The 19,073-nt window shown below is 42.7% G+C and overlaps 1 protein-coding gene across 1 annotated transcript in view; it reads left to right on the top strand.

Annotated features, from left to right (window-relative positions):
- The window catches only part of LOC100708576 (zinc finger protein 521), an 88,638-nt gene that overhangs the window by 1,639 nt on the left and 67,926 nt on the right, over positions 1–19,073 (top strand). Inside the window, 2 exon segments of the mRNA XM_019347961.2 lie at positions 6,066–6,122; positions 12,944–13,144. Of these exon segments, the coding sequence (XP_019203506.1) occupies positions 6,066–6,122; positions 12,944–13,144 (258 nt within the window).

Below are 19,073 nucleotides of genomic sequence, written 5' to 3'. Positions count from 1 at the left end.
TTGTCCACAATTTCACATTCCCAGCTTGTGGTCTGTGGACCCCTTTCTCTCTCTCCCCCTTTTCGTTCTCGGAAGTCTTCATCTCAAAGGAAGATTACATGGTCTGTGGTACATTCATGCAGCCACCATTTTAAATCAATACCCAGGAGAGAGTGGAAATGTGAGTGCATGCACATCTTAAAATTGTCACATTCTGTTTCCAGACCTGCACTGCTCTATTCGCGGTAAACAGCTCCATACATAGATTTCCTATTTTCTCAGAGCAGATTGGCATTGGCATTATTTTTTTTTGTTTAGTTGGTGTGACATTTGCTATTCTCAAAAGACATATCACATATAATCGTCTCCTGCCAGCATGCCTACATGCTACAAGTGTGTGTGTGTGTGTGTGTGTGCATTCAGAAGAACATCTGTTAAGATTTGTGTACATCTAAGTGTGCGGCAGAGAGGGATGCAGAGTGAGCAAATCAGTATGCAAATGAAGTCAGAGTGATGACATTGTTTGTTTTGTTATTGTCACTAAAATTTAAATTGGGAAAATGTGGAGCACGGAACATCGTGACTTTTATGTCTTCATTCCGGCTGCTCAACCGGAGCAGAAATGCAGATACGTCATAGATATTCCCTTGTTTTGGATCGGACCCAAAGAAGGCCAGGCAGATGTTATTTATTGTTCTTTGTCTATCTATTTCCTCAGGGACAGAGATAAACTTATACAGATGTCCACAATAACTTTGTTTGTCATTTTTTTTAAATTGTCATTTGACACTTTATTCTTCCCCATTGTTCAAAGAAGATATGATTGGTCATTTTAGTTGTAGTTTCTTGTTTTGTGGCATCTCCTAATATGTGTCGCTCACAATCATACATGTGTGAGCCTGTGTCTTTCGAGAGCAGACCGGGATCTCCGAGTTCAGATTTCACTTTTATAGGTTGTCTTGAGGCAGTGGTCAATGTGAAAGGTCCAATTTTTTTTTCTTTTGCTCAGAAAGAACGCATTGTTCTGCAGAGGAGAGAATGAACAGAGATGCCGATGGAACGTGGCGGGAAGGTAGAACGAGCATCATGTGCAGCGTTTTGAGGGACTGGTATGGATAGTATGGACGTGGGGTGCATGTAGAGAAGATGAGAAAATAATGCTGTGACAGTTGGCACTCCTTTTTCCCTTGTGTACCTCCAACACACACCCACTTGCTCAGTATTGGCTGCTTGTGGGAGTCAGAGGTTATGTTTTTGGTCCCATGGAGGAAAAGGGCAACATTACAAGTCCCGTTTCAATTAAGTCTGAGAGACAGATCCGGCTACGTTATTGCTTGGGGGAATAAATGGCACAGGACGAGACCATACATCATTCGCTTATATGCAAACACTTCACCCCAGCCACTGACATTTACTCAATCCTGAGCCTTCTATATTTCTCAACTGTAGGCACATTGTAATTTTGTTTTGATGTGCAGAGGCTTTGGGTCAGCACATTGCCTCAGTCAGTGGTGAGCAGCGAGGAAGGAGGATCTCACTCCAAATCCTGCATGATGACTGCCACGTTGCCTGTCCTCCACTACTTCCTGAATAACATGAGACGCGGTTGATATTTTCATTTGGAGCGCAAATTACACTCTCAGGTCTTAGCACTGATGTGTTCATTGGCCGAGGAGGAAGTTTCCAGGTCTGTCAATTGCATATATAAATATATTTTCTGCACCATTTCCATTAGGTATGGCGATTGTCATGAAATCAGGGCTGTGCCATGTACATCGTAAATATTTGATGATTTTAAGAAACTCAAATTCATCACCAGACGAGTGATCTCAGAAGGTTATCGTGCTTTAAATATACTTGACAGGAAATATCACTTTACACTTTAAATATACACCTCATGCACTGGGTGGATTTGTAAAATCTGTAATAGGCCTGTAAAAATAAAATTAATGATTAAATTGTCTGTTTTGGGGGGGGGTTAAATTCCTAAGCTTGTGCATAATAATTTGATTTGAAGTTTTTATTCACATATTTCTGGTATTGAAACCAGACCTTTCGGGAAAAACTGAAACAAATATTTACTTGCTTAATCAAAAAAATTGGCCATAAAATTTGAAGCTTTTCCTTTTGGTGAAAACAAAATTGAACATTTGACACGCATAACCACTCCCACTCCTATTCTCTTCAGTACTTTGAAGCATAGGTCTGTGTATGTACAAAAAAATAAATAAATAAAAGTGTGAAGGGGCGGTTAAAGCTTCAGCAGTTTAGTCGGAAACGAGTCAAAAACTCACTTGCCTGTTTTTGTTTTTTTTGTTAAGGCAGCCTGTTTGCAGGATGTTCACCGTTAAATGGTCTGAATGTCTAATCTTAATTTTATCAGCTGGAACGCGGACGCATGCTACAGTCCACTCTTTTTTCTTTTTTCATCTCTAACAGGTGCGTTATTCTTAGTTTACAGCAAGCTGCAGTATTCCAGTCTGTTCACAATTAATGATCTGTGGCATAACACCCATTAACACTTTTCTAATGTGACACAAAAATATGGATAGTATTATCATTAAGGAAATTATGATGGAGGCATGGAAAAATCCCATTAGCACGGCTGTCAGTGCTCTTGACATGCGGCTCAGTGTGTTGGACTGGGCGTCGCGGGAGCTGGCCGATATGTCTTCTTATTCCATGGCATGTGTCTCTCTTGTTGTCATGGATTGTCTGCCACATGGAGAAAGAGTTCTGATTCAGAGACAATGACTGATTTCCTCCACTGCCGCAAATGAAATGCTACATTTCTGCGGTTTCTTTCTTTTTCTTGTCTTTTTTTTCCTCTCCTCTTGTCTCGTTTGCATTTATGAATAGCATTAATATTTTTGGAAGCTGAAGTTGCAATAATTGCATAATGAGATTATTGATTCGTGACATTTTTATAGTGCTGCTAGTGGAGTTCTCTCGCGCTCTCTTTCTTTTCTTTTTCTTTTGTCTTTTGCTTACAAATGCAAGGCAAAATATAGATTATAAATATTATGCAACATGATTAACACGCTCCTCTATTGCAAATTATTTATGACACCAATCACCAGTTCAAATAATGCTCATTAAGAAAGTTATTCATGTGCACTGTGTGTTCTCCTCCCTCCCTCCCCAACCCTAATTGAGGAGCGTTGACCTCTTGACCCGAGCTAAATTGAGTTGTAGTCCCTGTGGCGAGCGTCTCCTTCCCGGTCAGTCAGGGCGGATTACACAGCCATTGTGTTCGGCACTTTATCGTCCAAGCTGGCTGTAACCAAGCAGATGAGTCACGCATATCCAGGAACACACTCAGGGCTTTTTTTTTTTAATGTCTGAGAAGTGCTGCGAGATACCCTCACACACAAACAGAGACACACCAATGCTCGCATAAAGGCACAAGACATGTACGGCATTAAATACACGTATCTGTGGATATACACACTTCCCAAAGCAGCAGGAATTCATTTGATGGATTTGAAAAAGTCCAAGCTTCTGCGACTCTGCCTTATTCATCTCTGTTAAGCCATTAGTTGTTGCTGTTATGGCACGTCATGGTTTGTGCGCATGTAAATTAGCGTGGGGTATTTTTTCAGTTGTTCAGTTGTGAGGGGTTTTTTTTGTTTTGTTTCGTTTTGCGTTATTTTTTTTAATTTTTTGCTCCTCGTTCTGTTCCGATATAAAATGAATTCATTTCCTAAAAAGTAAGCGTCCCGTCTTGGGAATTGTCACTCACGATATAATGACAGTTACTCCACATTCATTTTTTTTTGTGTGTGTGTTTGGCCATTGTGTTAATTAGCGGCCTTTAATGCTGTGCCACTTGTTGTGGGATTATGTTTTTCCTGCTCCGCATTTTGAAAATCAAAGGAGCTGTGCTGAAATGGTCCCATGTGTGTTTGGTATTGTATCAACAAAACCTTGCAGCATGATTACAGTTTGTCACTGACTGAGTGATACACTGTACCTTGTCAAACATTAATTAACTGATAGCAGTGATGCATTTACAGCAGTGTGGACTGAGTTGCAGTCAGCTGAAGTCATTATGAGGTAATCATGAGCTTCAGAGTATATTAATTAAAAGTGCCCACCCTATTTATATATGTACTGTTATGACTGTTCATCAAATGTCCAGCTAGAAGGAAACGTCACAGGAGTTTGGCCTGACTTGACAGCTTACCCTCTATGATTGCTCCTAGCTAGCTATTAATTATCTAGCAGACAGGTGCAAATGAGAAAAGAATTTGCACTGTGATGGAAGTTGTTTACTTTAAATGGCAAAACTTTTAATAAGTTCACCGTGGTGACAAATCATCGCAAACCGCTGTAATGTTTAAGTTCTTATGGCATTGTAAAATAGAATTTTCTGCCTGAACTCCCTCATCTCACCAACAGGGACGGTAATCAAAACAAAAACTCCGGCTCCCACCACCAATCTCTGATAGAACCATGGGGGATTTATTAGGACCCCCTATCTCTAGCCCATTTAAATGATTCTAGATGCAAGGCGCTCAACGGTGTTAGAGAAACTCATTAAACTCTCAGGGCGCCAGCCACTAAGGCCTCCTTTAAGAGGACAAGGTTTCTCTGTTGGCTGAAACAGTCCTCTTTGGAGGCTCTGAGGGATATATACCTCCACGGTGTCCAACTATGTCTGCTCCATCACTTTTAATTGATTTAGCTAATTAATTGCTAGACCCATGACCATTTGTTTTGCATATTTTCTTCCTACATCAATTATAATTGTTGCTCGGGGAAATATTCAAGATATTCGGAAAACATCCCTATATGTAACTGAATTTACATTGTCGTTTCTTTACAAGTTTATTTTGAATAAAAGCTCCTTTTTTTCTATAATGGAGTTCCTTGAAAATTCACTTTTGGCTGGACACTGGATGACAGCGAACCATAGTCGCTCCATCGTTTGCCGTCTTCATAAGAAACAGCTCGACACTTTCCTCTTCATTTTTCACTGAAGTTTGACACCCCACTTGACACTAACTTGTGCTCCCCTGTGGAAAAGGCTTCTGCCACCATAGGATCCTGGCTTAATTATGCAAAGTACAGGATATTTTGTGCGATTTTAAAAGTGCGCCAGTTTCTGCTTTGGCAGTCACTGCCACACTCCCCTACTGGGAGGTCCTGTCAGACTCCCCCTTCCTCTTTGCCCAGGAAAATGAAAGGCTAGAAAGAAAAGACATAATGGAGAATGCATTTCAACTGCAGGGGTGGAACGCAGAGGCGTAAGAAGTCCTCAGTGAGACCCTCATTTTACATGGAACAGGTGGGAGACTCTTTTGTTCTCTTCCCGCTGTTAAAATCCATTTCATTTCTTGTACTTGACATGCCACGAGGAACTCTCACCAGTTCCAAAAAGGCTCCAATGTAAAAGGTTCTTACCTTTTACTAAACACAAGTCGTGTTTTTCAAGGCCGGTGCTGTTGTCAGAAAGTCAAAAGTGGTTTAGCTGCCATGCACCTAATGAGCAGATGCGAGTGCCGATCAAGCCGTCACTATTTTGTCACCCACTCTGTTAAAGAGCAAAAACACTTTGCAGCCACTTTGGCTGCATCAATTTTCTACGTGTCTATTGGCGTCTTATTACATTTGTATACTTTACTGTAAGTTTCATTTTGGATCATAGGATCACAGCTTTAGGAAGATACATATTTATGCTGCAGTGCTCTTTTCATGATGCCAGTCTAACGTAGCTAACCAGTGCACCGTGCAACCTTCTTACTAATATAGTCATCAAGGTATTTTTCACTTGGTCACTGTTGATGTTGGGAGTGTGTTTCATGGGAGACGTTCATAATTCATCACGTCATTACTCAGTCCAATATGTTATTTACGTGGGTGGCTGTTTGCCTTGTTGCCAAACCTCATACATATGAAAGGCTTGTGCGGATTGCCAAACCACAGGTTGAGCTTTGGAAAGCTGCTGAAATCTCCTGGAGTTTCCATATAGAAAATCTCAATAGTAAATAATAGAAAAGAAGGAAATCTCAATGTGTCTAACTTGTTTTTCGCTGTTAACTGTTTCTTTCCCTCTATTTCTCCCCCTTCTCTTTTTCTGGCAGTAGAAGACAATGTGACAGAGGACCAGCACAGTCCTGGGCAGACTGCCATTCCAAGCGGTAATGCTCCATTTCATATTTCATCATTTTCGGCTGGAAAGTGGATCATGTGTCTCTGTGTGCGTTTGTGTGTGTGCGCCTATGTGTGTGCGTCTGTCTGTAAAATTTTTGTCGGGACCAGAATGAAATAAAGTATGTGCTTCCTGTTTCTGAGGTTTTCTTGCTGTAAACTGAACGGTTGCATGTGTTTTTTATAACTCAAGCGCTTTAGTGCATTTTCCGTGTTTGTGTGCACGCATGCAGGTGTGCCTATAGCTGTCCTTGTGTTTCTGTGTGTTCTTGCCTCTCTTTTTTTTAACGCTCTTTGTTTCCAAACCCTCTGTATGATGTAGAATAGAGCTACGCAGATGAATGTGTCCTGTCTCCACGCGTGCCATTCACAGTGGCCCTCCAGGAACAGAGCGGTAATTCAGGTCAGGCTAGCAGAAAGCCCCCTATGAATGAAGCCTGCTCCTGATGCACCACACTGTATATTTTCATTTCATTTGTCTCTGGTAAAGGTTAAGTCTCAGGCGTGGTTATTTTAAACCCGATATGGATGGTTTTGCCCAGCAGGCTGGGGACCCTGGGTACTCCTAGGCTGCCACATTAGTCCAGCATTTACCCATAGCTTTCTGAGTGCCTCTGTGTAAAATACAGGAGCTGTATGCATTACTGCAGTAAATCCTGCCTTAACTCACTTGCTCACTAGTACTCAGTAACTCATGTTTTTGTCTGATGTCTTGTTTGTTAGCTGGTATCTTAAGGTAGATGTGAGGTTCTTGCACTGATTTAGAAAGAAGCAGTTTTTGCGCATATATTTTTCTGCTATCTGTCCTGTATGTTTCCGACTGAGCTTTTCCTCTTCATCAGGCTTACTAGTAAACTCTTTTGCCGCATATTTGTGTATGGCTAAACTAAATAGTCGGGCCAATACATCTTCTGCTGTGTTAATTTGTATTGATGGCTATTGGTGGGTGGTTCTTTGAAAAGAATCTGCCTCCTTTGCCCATCTAACCCCGGCTCAAGGGATGAAGGACTGGGCATAAGAGGCAGACTTGCCTCGGAGACCTCCTGTCATCCAGAGCCAAAGCAGAGCTAATGAGTGTGCCTGATTACAACGACCCCCTCAGACACACGAATCTCCCCTCTCCCCGTCTCTGCGCCGCCTCTATCTCCAGAGCGAGGGGAGACAGCCGCCACATGATCGATGTCTGCCTGTGGAGAAATCAGGAGGGCGCACAAATTAATTTCTCACTTTCCTCATTTGACTTCGTTTGACTGATTTATTTTTTAACCTCCTCTCAGGATGCAGCTTGACGACTGGTCAATGAGGAAAGAGTTGTTTGCGGCGATGAACTTTTAAGATACAGCGAGCTTTCGTTTTGCCTATCTGTCACCTGTCTGGGTTTTAAAATGCAGTAATTCTACATAATGCCCCAACAAGTCCTTATAAAATCAAACTGAAAAGCAGCAGAAAGAGCTTACCTGATTTTCATGCGTTTGCTACTTTGACGGACAGGGCCACAATAGCCATTAGACTTCTGACAAGCTAAGGGCTTCACCAGACATGGTGTCAGGATCTGCCTCATAAGTAGACCCCCAGTTGCGCTCTTCTGTGACTCTGCAAGCATTCTGCAGGCCCTGCATCCTGTTTCTTATTCATGTTTGATATGTAGCAAAGGCAAAGGAGAAATGCTAACAAAAGAGGCCCTCTAAAAGATAGACAGTATTATGCATAGTATAGAGGGGCAGGAACAGTGTGATATCTGAGATTTAATGAGGCAGTGTGCTTTTTTACCCAGAGAGTCTGGAGCAGGCTTAAGATCTGCAGCTTGGCTTTACCACTGCGCTGCCTGTGTGTAATTATAACCACATGCTCAGTGCTTTTTCTTCTCTTTTATATATACATCCCTTTCTTTTTTCTTTCTTTCTTTTTTTTTTTTGCTCTTGGCTATTACAGATTGAGGCTTTTTTTTCTTTCTTTCTTTGTTTCTTTTTTTTTTGGAAGACTGTGTCAGCTCTGTCAAAGTGGAGTGGAGTGAGGCAAATAGAAGAGTTTCAGAGATCTGAAGGGGTGTCTGGGTGGCTAGGTGCTCTAGTGTGGAGTAGTGTAGCGTATTGGTGCGGCGTCTGAGACTCTGGCTCTGGCTGAGGTTGAGGCTGCCCACAGATCAATGTACTGCAGGGCTCGCAACAGCAGGAAGAGGAAAAGGCTCTTTCACTACACCACTTCAGAAAATCATATTCTCTATTATTCATTTCCTTTGATGTTTTACTGCACTAATGGCATAGCAAGGCGCTCCGTGCAATATTATCACTGCCTGTGAGAGCGCGAGTGAGACGGCTGAACAGGAGAAAGAGCATTTGGTGTGTTCAAATGTTGTTTCTCATTCAGCTTCTTTGATTTCCGTTCTTCTTTGTGTGCTCATATCTTTTCTGGTGCAGAGATTTTAATGGCGGATGATGCCATCTGTATACCTGTGATTATATGTGCTGCTTGCTTCATGAGCTGCTCTCTGTTGTCTCCGTTGTTTGTTCTTGCCTCTCCTGTAATTGTTTGACACCTTTTCTCCCTTCCTTTGCTACTCTTATCTTCATCTCAGCGTGCATCATAAAATTTTCATAAAAATACTACATGTTTATTTGTAATTTATAACAAGGTGCCAAACACTTTCTGCCAGTGCACCACTTTAAGCTCGTCTTTAGCGCTCTAAGAGAAACGGCGTTTGACAAACACCTCTGCTAATCGGCGTTCAAATTTAAAATGCATCAAATGACTGACTAATAATTAGACTTTAATTTGAATCAGAAGAATTAGAAGCAGATACTATATCGCAGATACAGACCCCCCCCACACACACACACACATGTAAATTCTTGACAATTACTAACAATCTGGCAAGTGTCAAGCTCACAGCCCTCTCGCCGCATCATATTCTTTAATGATGGCGAATCAGTGGATGTGACGGTTTAAGCGGAGAGCCCCGAGTCCCATCCTCACAGAGGAGGATATACTTGGAGGCACATGTGGCATTAGAATGTAGTGTGACCTATATATGGTGGGTTCTCGGCAAAAAAAAAAAAAAAAAGTTTCAGATTTTTAAATAATGAGGTGCCGGCAAGCGTGTGAAGGTTATTCAATCTTAATGTCCTCCTATTTCTGACAGCCTCCCTCACTCTGATAAAGAAGCGTGCCCACCTTTGATCAGGCCTGCCGACACGTGTCGAGAGAAGCTGCTTGCTGGTTGGAATAAATTCTTAATTCGAACTTGGGGGTGGGTTGTTGTAGGACGGGGTGCCATGGAGAGAGGGGAGGGGCGTGGGGTGGTGGAGCGGGGGCATCGTAAGATCAGGATCTTTGTAACATCATGGGGAAATGAGGAGATGGGTGCACTGGTAATGATGTTTTTGACACCCAAGTTCTTTCGCTGCACAAAGGAGGCTCCGTCAGGCTAAACCCTGATGGAGCCTGTATCTACAGGCAAGTAAGAACATGGCCCTCAGTGGTTTCACACTTTTTTGTGCTCAGTATGTCTCAGATGCATTTGAGTCAAATTCAGATTAAAACCCTGACATCCGTTAGATTTTGTGCTTCAAAATGTGTGCCTAGCATCCACAACTACTTTTCTGTCTTCTCTTTATTGTAGGCCCACCAAGTTTTTATGAATTTTTCTAGCTTAGGGTTAGATATTAAATCTCCAGTGTTAAGGTTCACGCAGAGAGTTAACTTTTTAGATTAAAATTCTATTAACAGGCTTGGCCAGACAGTTCACTTTATATTATTATTTTTTTTATTATTATATTTTCTTCTATCCCTCTGTGCTCATGCCTCCCTCTCTCCCTGTGGTCAGTGTCTGCACCTGTCACAGTGTGTGGGCCAGACAGTGGGGGATGAGGCTACGCTTCCTTGCTAGGGACCACGGGTCCCTGGTGGGGCTAATGGAGCAGCGAAGAGAATATCAATTAAAAGGTTATAAATATTTAAAAGCAAAAAATATTCAATAATATAAGGGTAGGGGGTCCAGGAGAGTCTTCAACTCACAAGATGAAAGTTGTGGCATGATAAATGTCACTAGGCACCATAAGAGACCATAAGTGTGCGCGTGATGGATGGATTTGGACCCGGACAGATATTACATGGCTCTAAAGACGTCAATCACCATTCAGATCCCCACATTTTATTAGTACAGTATTAATGTGCTTTTAGTACAATAAAGGTTTGAAATTTATCCTTAGAAATCATTTTGTTAGATCTTCATTATATCCCCCCTATGAATAATTTCTCAGTCGCAGCTATGATCATCTTCCTTTGAGCCGCCCTTATCAGAGTATGGATCAGCGGTCAGTGTAGCCTCTCTCTTGTCCTTACCTTCCACGCCGACGCTGTTAAGATGCTTATCGGAAATTAACAAGGGTGTTAATTTGAACCTTTGTTTTAAATTAACAAGGGCGTTGGGCCTGATGAAAAATTCTCAATATCTTACACATCTTCGCCCAATATTCCACAGCCATCCCAAGCATGCTGGTATCGATCTGCTGTCCAGCCAGTAGAGGCTGGTAGAAGAGAATGTCCTGATCTGATGGATTACTGTATGAGGCCCAGAGGCACAGGAACCTCAGTATTGATGTGGCTCTTTAATCCCACGGTTGGACGTGACCTTGCCGTGTCTAAACCCCCACGCCCCCAGAGCGACTTTCCAAACCACCGCCCCCATCCCCTTCCCCCAAACATGTAACAGTTTACACTTCCAGTGCCGCATCGCTACAGCTCAGGTCGCTCACCTCAGCGGAGTACAATGACCCAGCTCGGATTCGCTGAAAGTTAGAGCAGAAAGTTGTTACCTAAAACAAGAGAAAGCAAGGGATTGGAAATCAAACTTACAAATGCATAATGCTGATCCTTTTCCCCGGTAATCATAAAAAAAAGTTATTTTATTTGGTCGTTATTGTGGATCTATGAAATAATATGAGAATACCAGTGAAATTCATCCACGCTCTGCTCAGAGGAATGTATTTCTATTTCAGATTAGACATAAAATGCTTAAATGTAGCCATCAGTTGTTTTCCCTGACAGGACCATGCTGTAATATTAGAGAAATTAATGATTCATGAAGGCCTTTGGGAAAAAAAAGAAAGTTTTAACCTCCTCCACAGGCACCCTGTAAAAAAACACACACACATGAAGTGTTCATATTTCTGTGCATATTGTGAATTCTGTGCCTCTGTGTGCGGATGAATCATAACTCTATATTGTGTGGCTTTTGGCCTCAGTCAGAAGTGTTTCCCCCCAGAGCAAGAAAGGCCTGCATCTGTGAGGATTGGGTTGGGATTTTCATTTTCTTGAAACACCTTCTGTTCTGTTCTGCATGGTCCCACCGGGGACCACAGTGCTGATATTTTTAGAGGGCATGTTCCGAGAGCCTCAGTCGCCAAGAGGGAAGGACAATGGAGGGTGTGATGTTACATCAATACTTGGCGCAAGTGGGGGAAAGAAAAAAATCCTGGGTGGCCTTGATGAGTTCTCGACCGCCTTTCCTCAAGGAATTTCACAGTTTAAGAGCACCCTAACAGAAAGAGGACCTAAAATGGCCGCCCCAGTGTACATGCACCCAGCGCCAGTACAGCCACACCTGCACACTTTTGGTGCCACGCACTCCTTGTCCTCAGGCTCTGTTAACTGTGTGCGGGGTGAAAAAAACAGGCTTACTCCTAACGTTCCCCTCCGGAGTTTCCAGACAAGCCGAGAAACACTTATTGGAGTGGGGCTTAAAATGGCTGCCAGTGAAGTGCAGAGGCTCTTCTTCCACCCCGCAAAAGCCTAACCAGGGTGGCGTGATTGTTTGATATTAAGTATGGTGTTTTAATTAGACGTATTGTGAAGTGTAAAGGTCGCAATGTGAGGAGAGACAGGGCTGCGGGCCATTCCGCCTATTAATAAGATACTATTCCAAGCCGCTTTGGCTTAACTACGTGTCAGAATGAAGATATGCGTGGAACGCTGCGAGTGAGCGATGCAAGGTTTGATTTGCTGTCGGAATGCTTTAGTATCACGTGAAGAACTTCAGATTAGAGTGGTAATTTGAAAGATGGTTCCTCCTGATTCAGGGTAGTAAGTTGCCCACCCCTGGCACTGCTGCAGCACAAAGCCAACGAGAGACAAAACTGCAGATGGATTGAAGAATATTGATGTGCGCGACCCGCAGCTGCCTGCGAGCAAAGCTGAATAATTTAGGGAAGTGTGTCGTGACGACAGCCCAACACACACCAATCTCAGTTTTTGTGTGTCTTCCTGCGCTATGCTACATACATCCACAGTTCTGGTCTAAATGTCTGAGTAATATGGCAAGGTCTTTCTCCTCTGATAGATGCTGACTGATGCAATTCAGCACTCGCTGGCAGAATTTCATATTTCTTTGGTCCAGCCAAAACTGCAATCCAGGATTTATTAACTACACATATTCCCATCAGTCTAGTTTCATATACTGAAGTTTTGCTTGGGTGAAGCAGGGCAAACACAACGTAAAACCATTTCTAATAACAGAGGGTGCGTGCTTGTGTGTTTGTATGTGTGTGTCGGATTTGTGTGTGCGAGCGTTGTACCGCCTTCTCCGCCTGTATATCTCTCGCCCGCACCTGCCCAACAGTTCTGTTATGGCATGAGTGGTTGAGTTACAGAGGCCCAAATTGAACCTGCATTTTTATTACAGCTTTTATTATTGTTTTTATTAAATCCAGAGTCTAGAAATCCATTTTATTGTCACCCAGAGGAAGCCGTAGTACCTCACTGTGTGGGTCACCCCTCTGACTATGTGGTGCTGTCATTTCCTGTGGCTCGGCAGATCCAGAGTGCGCCCTCGAGAGGGCGGCGGAGGATGGTGAGACCGGGCATCTAAGGAAGAGGCTGCTCTCTCCAGAGGAAGGAGAGGAGGGAGAGGAGGAGGACGAGGAGCCCGCGCTGCACAGCTGCGACAGCTGCCGGCAGGTGTTCGAGTCGCTGAGCGATCTCACCGAACACAAGATTAATCAATGCCAGCTGACAGGTAAACAACGTTCAGCCCACCGAGCCTCCCCTCCACTCTGCCACTCAGCTCTTCTCCCACTCTCACTCTATTCTTTCATCTGAGAATATGCCACACTATGTGTGTTAGTACACTGCACCAAGGGGAGCACAACACCAGACTACCAGTTTCTTTGGTAGATATCCAGCAGCACAGGCCTCCACACACATAGCGCATTAGTTATATTGTGCTGTGCGTTAATATCATCAGAAACGACATACAAACAGGCCTACACGTGCCCATTAAAATAGATAGCAGTATATGTATTTATAGTACGAGCCTCGTGTCCTTGCATGTGTCAGTGTAAGGTTTTATACAGCACCATACTAATTCGAAACGTTTCACTAACACCGAGTGTTAGTAACGTGGAGCTAGAAGGTCCCACAGTAACCAGACCACCAACTGGAAATGGATCTTTGCTCCAGGAAAGTCCCTCAGCTGCTCCCAGTGCGAGCTAGCTGCGGTAGTAATACCTTGTGGGATTGAAAGAGAAGGATGCCATTGGCAGACTGTGTCATTGACCTGTTGATGGATGAATAGGACTATAAATACCCTGACAAGGTGGCAGACAGAACTAATGATGTGAACTGAAGGTTTCCATGTGCTTCTCCTGGACTTGCTGTCCTCCTTTACATGCCCTGACAGGCCCGTATTGAGAAACACCATCTGATACTCATTTCCTAGTGTTTGGGCACATGTCTCGTCTCTTTCTACTGTCAAAAATAAAGTGAACTAAAATGTCCTGTTTCTGTTTCAGATGTAGTACAGACGCTATTGTTTGTCATTCAAAAGAAAAGCCAAGAGATGTTTCAGAGAACGTCTTTTTCAGCTGCCCGTACGATTGAGTTGCATTCAGTCTTTAAGTATGATGACTAGCCTGTTTCATTTGGGCTCAAACTCCAATAAAGTCATGTAGTGCATGGTGTGTAAAAATGCCAGTCATAATTCTTAAATGACAGTCATTGCCTCTGTTATCATGAAGATTTTTCTCTTTAATATGTTTAATATTTCTCACTGAATCCAGTAATCGACTCTTTTATTGATGCCCCAGGGATGGTAAATGGACACAAGAGGAGAAATTGCAAGCAAGAAAGTTTATGGCTTAAAGATACACTCGATAATTGAAGTGGAATAGATAACACATTGAATTTTAAATAGAAAATGAATACATGTATAATGTATATATATAAATGGATGTATATATAACATAAGACGGAAAAAATACCTCAGCTGCACTAGCAACATAAAAAGTAAGCTGGTAATGCAAAAAGATTGTTTTAATGCTAGCTTTTATACAATGTGAAATCTTGCGCTGATGTAAGCCGTTTAACATTTGCAGGAAACAACAACCTCCACCAATTAGAGATGTCGCTGTTTCAGTTAAGTTTTGTAGGGTAGTTCTTTTCCGTGACATTGCAAATAAGATGGGTTTTGATAAAACAAGACTGATATCATGGTTCCTACAAGAACACATACTGTTGTTTCACAGTGTTGTAGCTCATGGTAAGTCTACATTACAACACCATGGCTCATAATCAAAACCCCTGCTTCTGGAACATCACTGTTGCGCTCTATTAGAGGTAGTCCTTTAAGCCTTGTGGTTATGTGCTCCAAGTTCAAAGGTCACAGCTTACTTTATCCATTTCAAATTTAAAGCCTTGGAGCATCTCAGTACATAGAAACCCTTCCTAACAAGGCTTTTATTGTGAAAATTTGCAAGAAAGTGCTGTATAAGCCTCATATTGTAACCTGAGGTTGTTGTTTTTTTAAACACTAATTTTTTTGTTGGGTCACTCACCAGCAGGATGTTATTACTGACCAGCTGACAGACACAGTTGTCGGGGTCATGCGCCTCTCTGACTGTAAGGAATCTTCCCCAGCTGGTGGAAATAGTATTTACGTGTGTTATGCCCAATCTTAGAATGTTTCAGCTAGCACTTTCGTGTGTGCCCAGCAATAGTCTCTTTTCTGTTTACATTCAAGCACAGTTTGATTTCATATTTTGCAACCCACAGTCAGCAAACCACAAATTATAGGTTAGATATCCCATGAGTTTTACAAAGATTTTCCATTAACTGTGAGACAGCCTCAAGTCTTGTGTTTTTGTGTACTCAGTATGTAAAAATGCTTTCTGTTACCCTCCTGTCTGTGTTAATTTAAGCAGAAATGCATACATGTGCATTGCACAAGTGACTTTATGCCCTGCTATGTGTTTAAACTCAGAAGAAGCGACACTCAATCAGCTAAAGGTGTGAAAACTGAGTGCACACTTCACTTCAGCATTACTGTCATCCAACAAAAAAATGACTGGTCTAAGGGAAAGAGTCTCCTGTCACCCTTTTTTTTTTTCTTCAATCTGACACCCAATTCAATCAAGTCGTTGCAGATGTGTAGACAGTCTTTGTTTGGGGACAGTTTGAGGAATGCAGAAAGAAACCCCCCCCCCGACAAAGGATGTTATTTAAGCCAGACTGGGACATCTAACACTTAATTAATGAAAGTTCTTCCTATACTTATGCTGTTGCACAACACTGAGAAAACAATAATGTTATAAAGTTGTGTTTGTGATTCAGGGACAGGTCTTTAATGTTCAGCAGCATTTTCAGTTTGTGGTCATGACTGACTCAGCCATATTTTTTTTTTATATATATAATTAAGCCTGTCTTTTAAAAATGTCAATCTTATGGACAAATAACTCTTAATTGCTCAATGATGAAAAAAAAAAAACACAGTTTGGATAAGAGCCCCTGTGGAAGCCAAACAAAAGATTCTAATTGCCATTAGGGTATTGTGATTGTGCAGAAACACTCTATTAGTATTCAAACACAGTGGGAGAAAAGAAACTTCTAGATGGCATACTAAGTACTTTGAATGTGCGTGTGTGTGTGTGTGTGTGAGTATGTGTTTGTGCATTCTCTGGAATATGGGATATGAGATTTCCTATGTGGCATTATGTAGACATCCATGACCAATTAATCTGCCTTACATCAAGTCTCTACTCACAGATGGATCCTTTATTAGAGCCGTTTTCTAATCAACCACCAGCACCTGCTAAACTCTCCATTTTTACGATTTCAAATATTTTATTTTTGGTAAACAAATTGCAGAGCTTGACTGGAACCAATCCATGTATGAAGATTTGCATGCTGACACAACTCTGCATTTTTTCCCCTCCCATCAAAACATATACAGTGAGTTACCTAAGCCAGACAGCCCATATACAGTCACTAAGCTTAAAAAAATACATATTATAAAAGCAGTCGGATAAGGCAAGTGAAATAAAGTCTAAACAGATTCTAACTGTGTGCCGACCACACCCGATGGACAGAGAGAAAGAAAAAGATGTTACATGTCACTGCGATCAATGGCGGCCATTGTCTCTCCCCATCTGGCAGAGGTATAACACCTTTCCATGCACTTAAGCTGTGGCCACTGCAGTGCGCTAAGGGAGCACATGGGTATGGATTGCCTCGTGTCCCCGATGCGATCGGTGCTATTGATCGCACTAATGCTGGACTGCAGAGGAAGGCGAGCGCCTGAGAAAGAGAGCAAGGGAGAAGAAGGGAGATGTGGAGAGTGAAAGAGAGAGAGAGAGTGCTGCAGGAATGTGTCCCCAGGGAGCCCGTCTTGGGCTGGGGCAGGGCTTCAGGAATGCTCCCCAGGAGATCCCAGTGAAGGCTAGGGCAGGGCTGGAAGAATGCTCCTCTAGAGAGTTGAGAGTGGAGGCTGGCTGGGGCAGGGCTAGAAGAATGTTCCCCAGAGCACCCCTTTAACTCTGGGGCAGAAGTAGAGAGGCTCTGTGGGGGAGACCCCCACCCCCCACCCCTCGGCTCCAGAATGGCTGCGGATCAGGTTTCCGTGTGGGGATCAGCATCCTGCCGACATGGCTTTAGGCTACCCTGGGGAAGAGACAGGAGGCTGGAGGCATAGCTATTCCATAGGCCTTTCCAAAAACACTTCACAAATGCTTTGTCTCACTATCACGCTGCATTGTCTGCGCACACTTATATTGTTACCTATCCTTAATAGAGAAAGAGAAACACTGTGTGTGTAGTTTGACTTTTGTTCTCAGTTGGCACAAGACATGTTCATATGCCAGGTATGAGATTGCAGTGGTAGGCAAGGAAACATGCCTTCAGGCCTACTCGCCAAAGAAATACCTTGCTTCTCATCTCATTTCAGCTTGTGTTTACTAGCCCACACTGTAAATAAAAATAACACCTCTAGCTCAGAGTTTAATTCAAAAGATTGCATTTTCACACAGCCTTACTCGGTCAATTCTTCAATTCCGCGTCTCTGAAGGTATTTGAATAGCCTAGTGCACACATGGGCTGTCAGCCTAGTGGCCGTTCTTTCATTATGGGTCCAGCTCCCTTGAGCAACACCTTTTCTTGTGTCCTTCACTAGAGGAGGGGCATGTCTGCTCCCCCCAGAGAGATCTGTGCCCTGCTATTTTAACCCTCTGTGAGATGACCTTTTTAATAAGTGTCTTTCTCTGCTTTCCTGCCGGCCACTGTGCGAGCAAACAGAGCATGTCTTCTGCTTCCCTCAGATAAAGGAATCAATCAGAGTGGGTGCAACAGAGAAAGAGAGAGAGATAACTGGGCCATATATGGATTTATATTATGTAGATTTCCCCTTTTCCTCATCCCTGTAGACACTGCAAAATGCACTCAGCTTCAATAAAACACATTTCAGATTTATGAGAAAAATACAAATGAAACACTAATACTCACTGAAAAACAATAACATCTCCTCACAATGCAGAACATGCTAATATGATAGAAACTCTGTCTCTGTTTGCAATGGGCACCATTTCTTTTTTAAACCTGCTGATATATGTCCCCCCCTCCTTCTATTCCCAACCACAACATGTTTGTTTGAAGTGTTTGAATTCATTTACATCAAGCCTTTGGGTCAGCAGCATGGAAACATTCAGTAATACCCTCAACTATGAACAGACTCCTGGCAGTCCGTGCTTTATACTAACTGTTTCCAACAGGCTCCTATTGGTTGTACTGTTTTTTTTCTACTAACTTTGTGTATTGATCCAACAGCTGCTTTGTGGCTGCCAAGAAGAATGTGCCAAACTGCAAAGACTTTATTCGCTTCAAAAGGGCTCACATAAGAAGAAAAGCGACATGACAAGACCTGATTAGCCGAACTCTGAGCCACCGCCGTTCATCAGAAATTCTGCTGTGTTTTTGCCGGGGTGTCTTGCGACATCCTGGTACAAAGAGCAGCACACTGATTACAAGGCTTTGAAAGGAGGAGAGGCGGTCAGAGGAGAATAGCTACTTCTGGCACAACGCAGCCACTGAAAAGAGACCTCATGCTAGAGTGAGCTCTTACAATTGGGCTTGAGTCTTTCCTGTGTATGTGTTTGTGTGGGGGGCATGTTCTACGTGAGCGTCTGAGAGAAAAGAAAAATAGGTATGGAGGGAAAGAGGTAGAAAAGATATTAAAGTAGATGTTGACTCCGTGGTATAGACTCCCCGCGCACTTCCTCTTTGTGCAACAGTGCCAGCAACGTTAACAGGAATGTCATTAGGAATTCAAAGCATATGCCCTCGTGAGGACGCCCTCTTTCTCTTTCCCCTGTGCTCCACACGGCACATATTATGCACTGTATAAAGTATTTATTGGTCTTTGTCAGACGAGGGCTGCGTTTTCTGCAGAAAAACCATCAAAATAAGAATAGAGGAACTTGCAGGGTTTTTGTGTGTGTTTTTTTGCTCGGGTTTGTGGGTTTAAGGCATAAACAACAATGACTAGCACTGCAACTCTTTGCTTTTCTCGTATCCGCATCCCCCATCCATCTAACACTCTGTGTCTCTCACGTTTTTGCTTGTTCAATCAGTCATCCGTGCACACACAAACACTTATTAACGAGCACGAGCATACACGCTCC

The sequence above is a fragment of the Oreochromis niloticus genome, linkage group LG18 (genome assembly GCF_001858045.2).
Source record: "Oreochromis niloticus isolate F11D_XX linkage group LG18, O_niloticus_UMD_NMBU, whole genome shotgun sequence".
In the NCBI taxonomy this organism is placed as follows: Eukaryota; Metazoa; Chordata; class Actinopteri; order Cichliformes; family Cichlidae; genus Oreochromis; species Oreochromis niloticus.
Note: the sequence above shows the minus strand (reverse complement) of the source record. Positions and strands in the feature narration are given on the sequence as shown.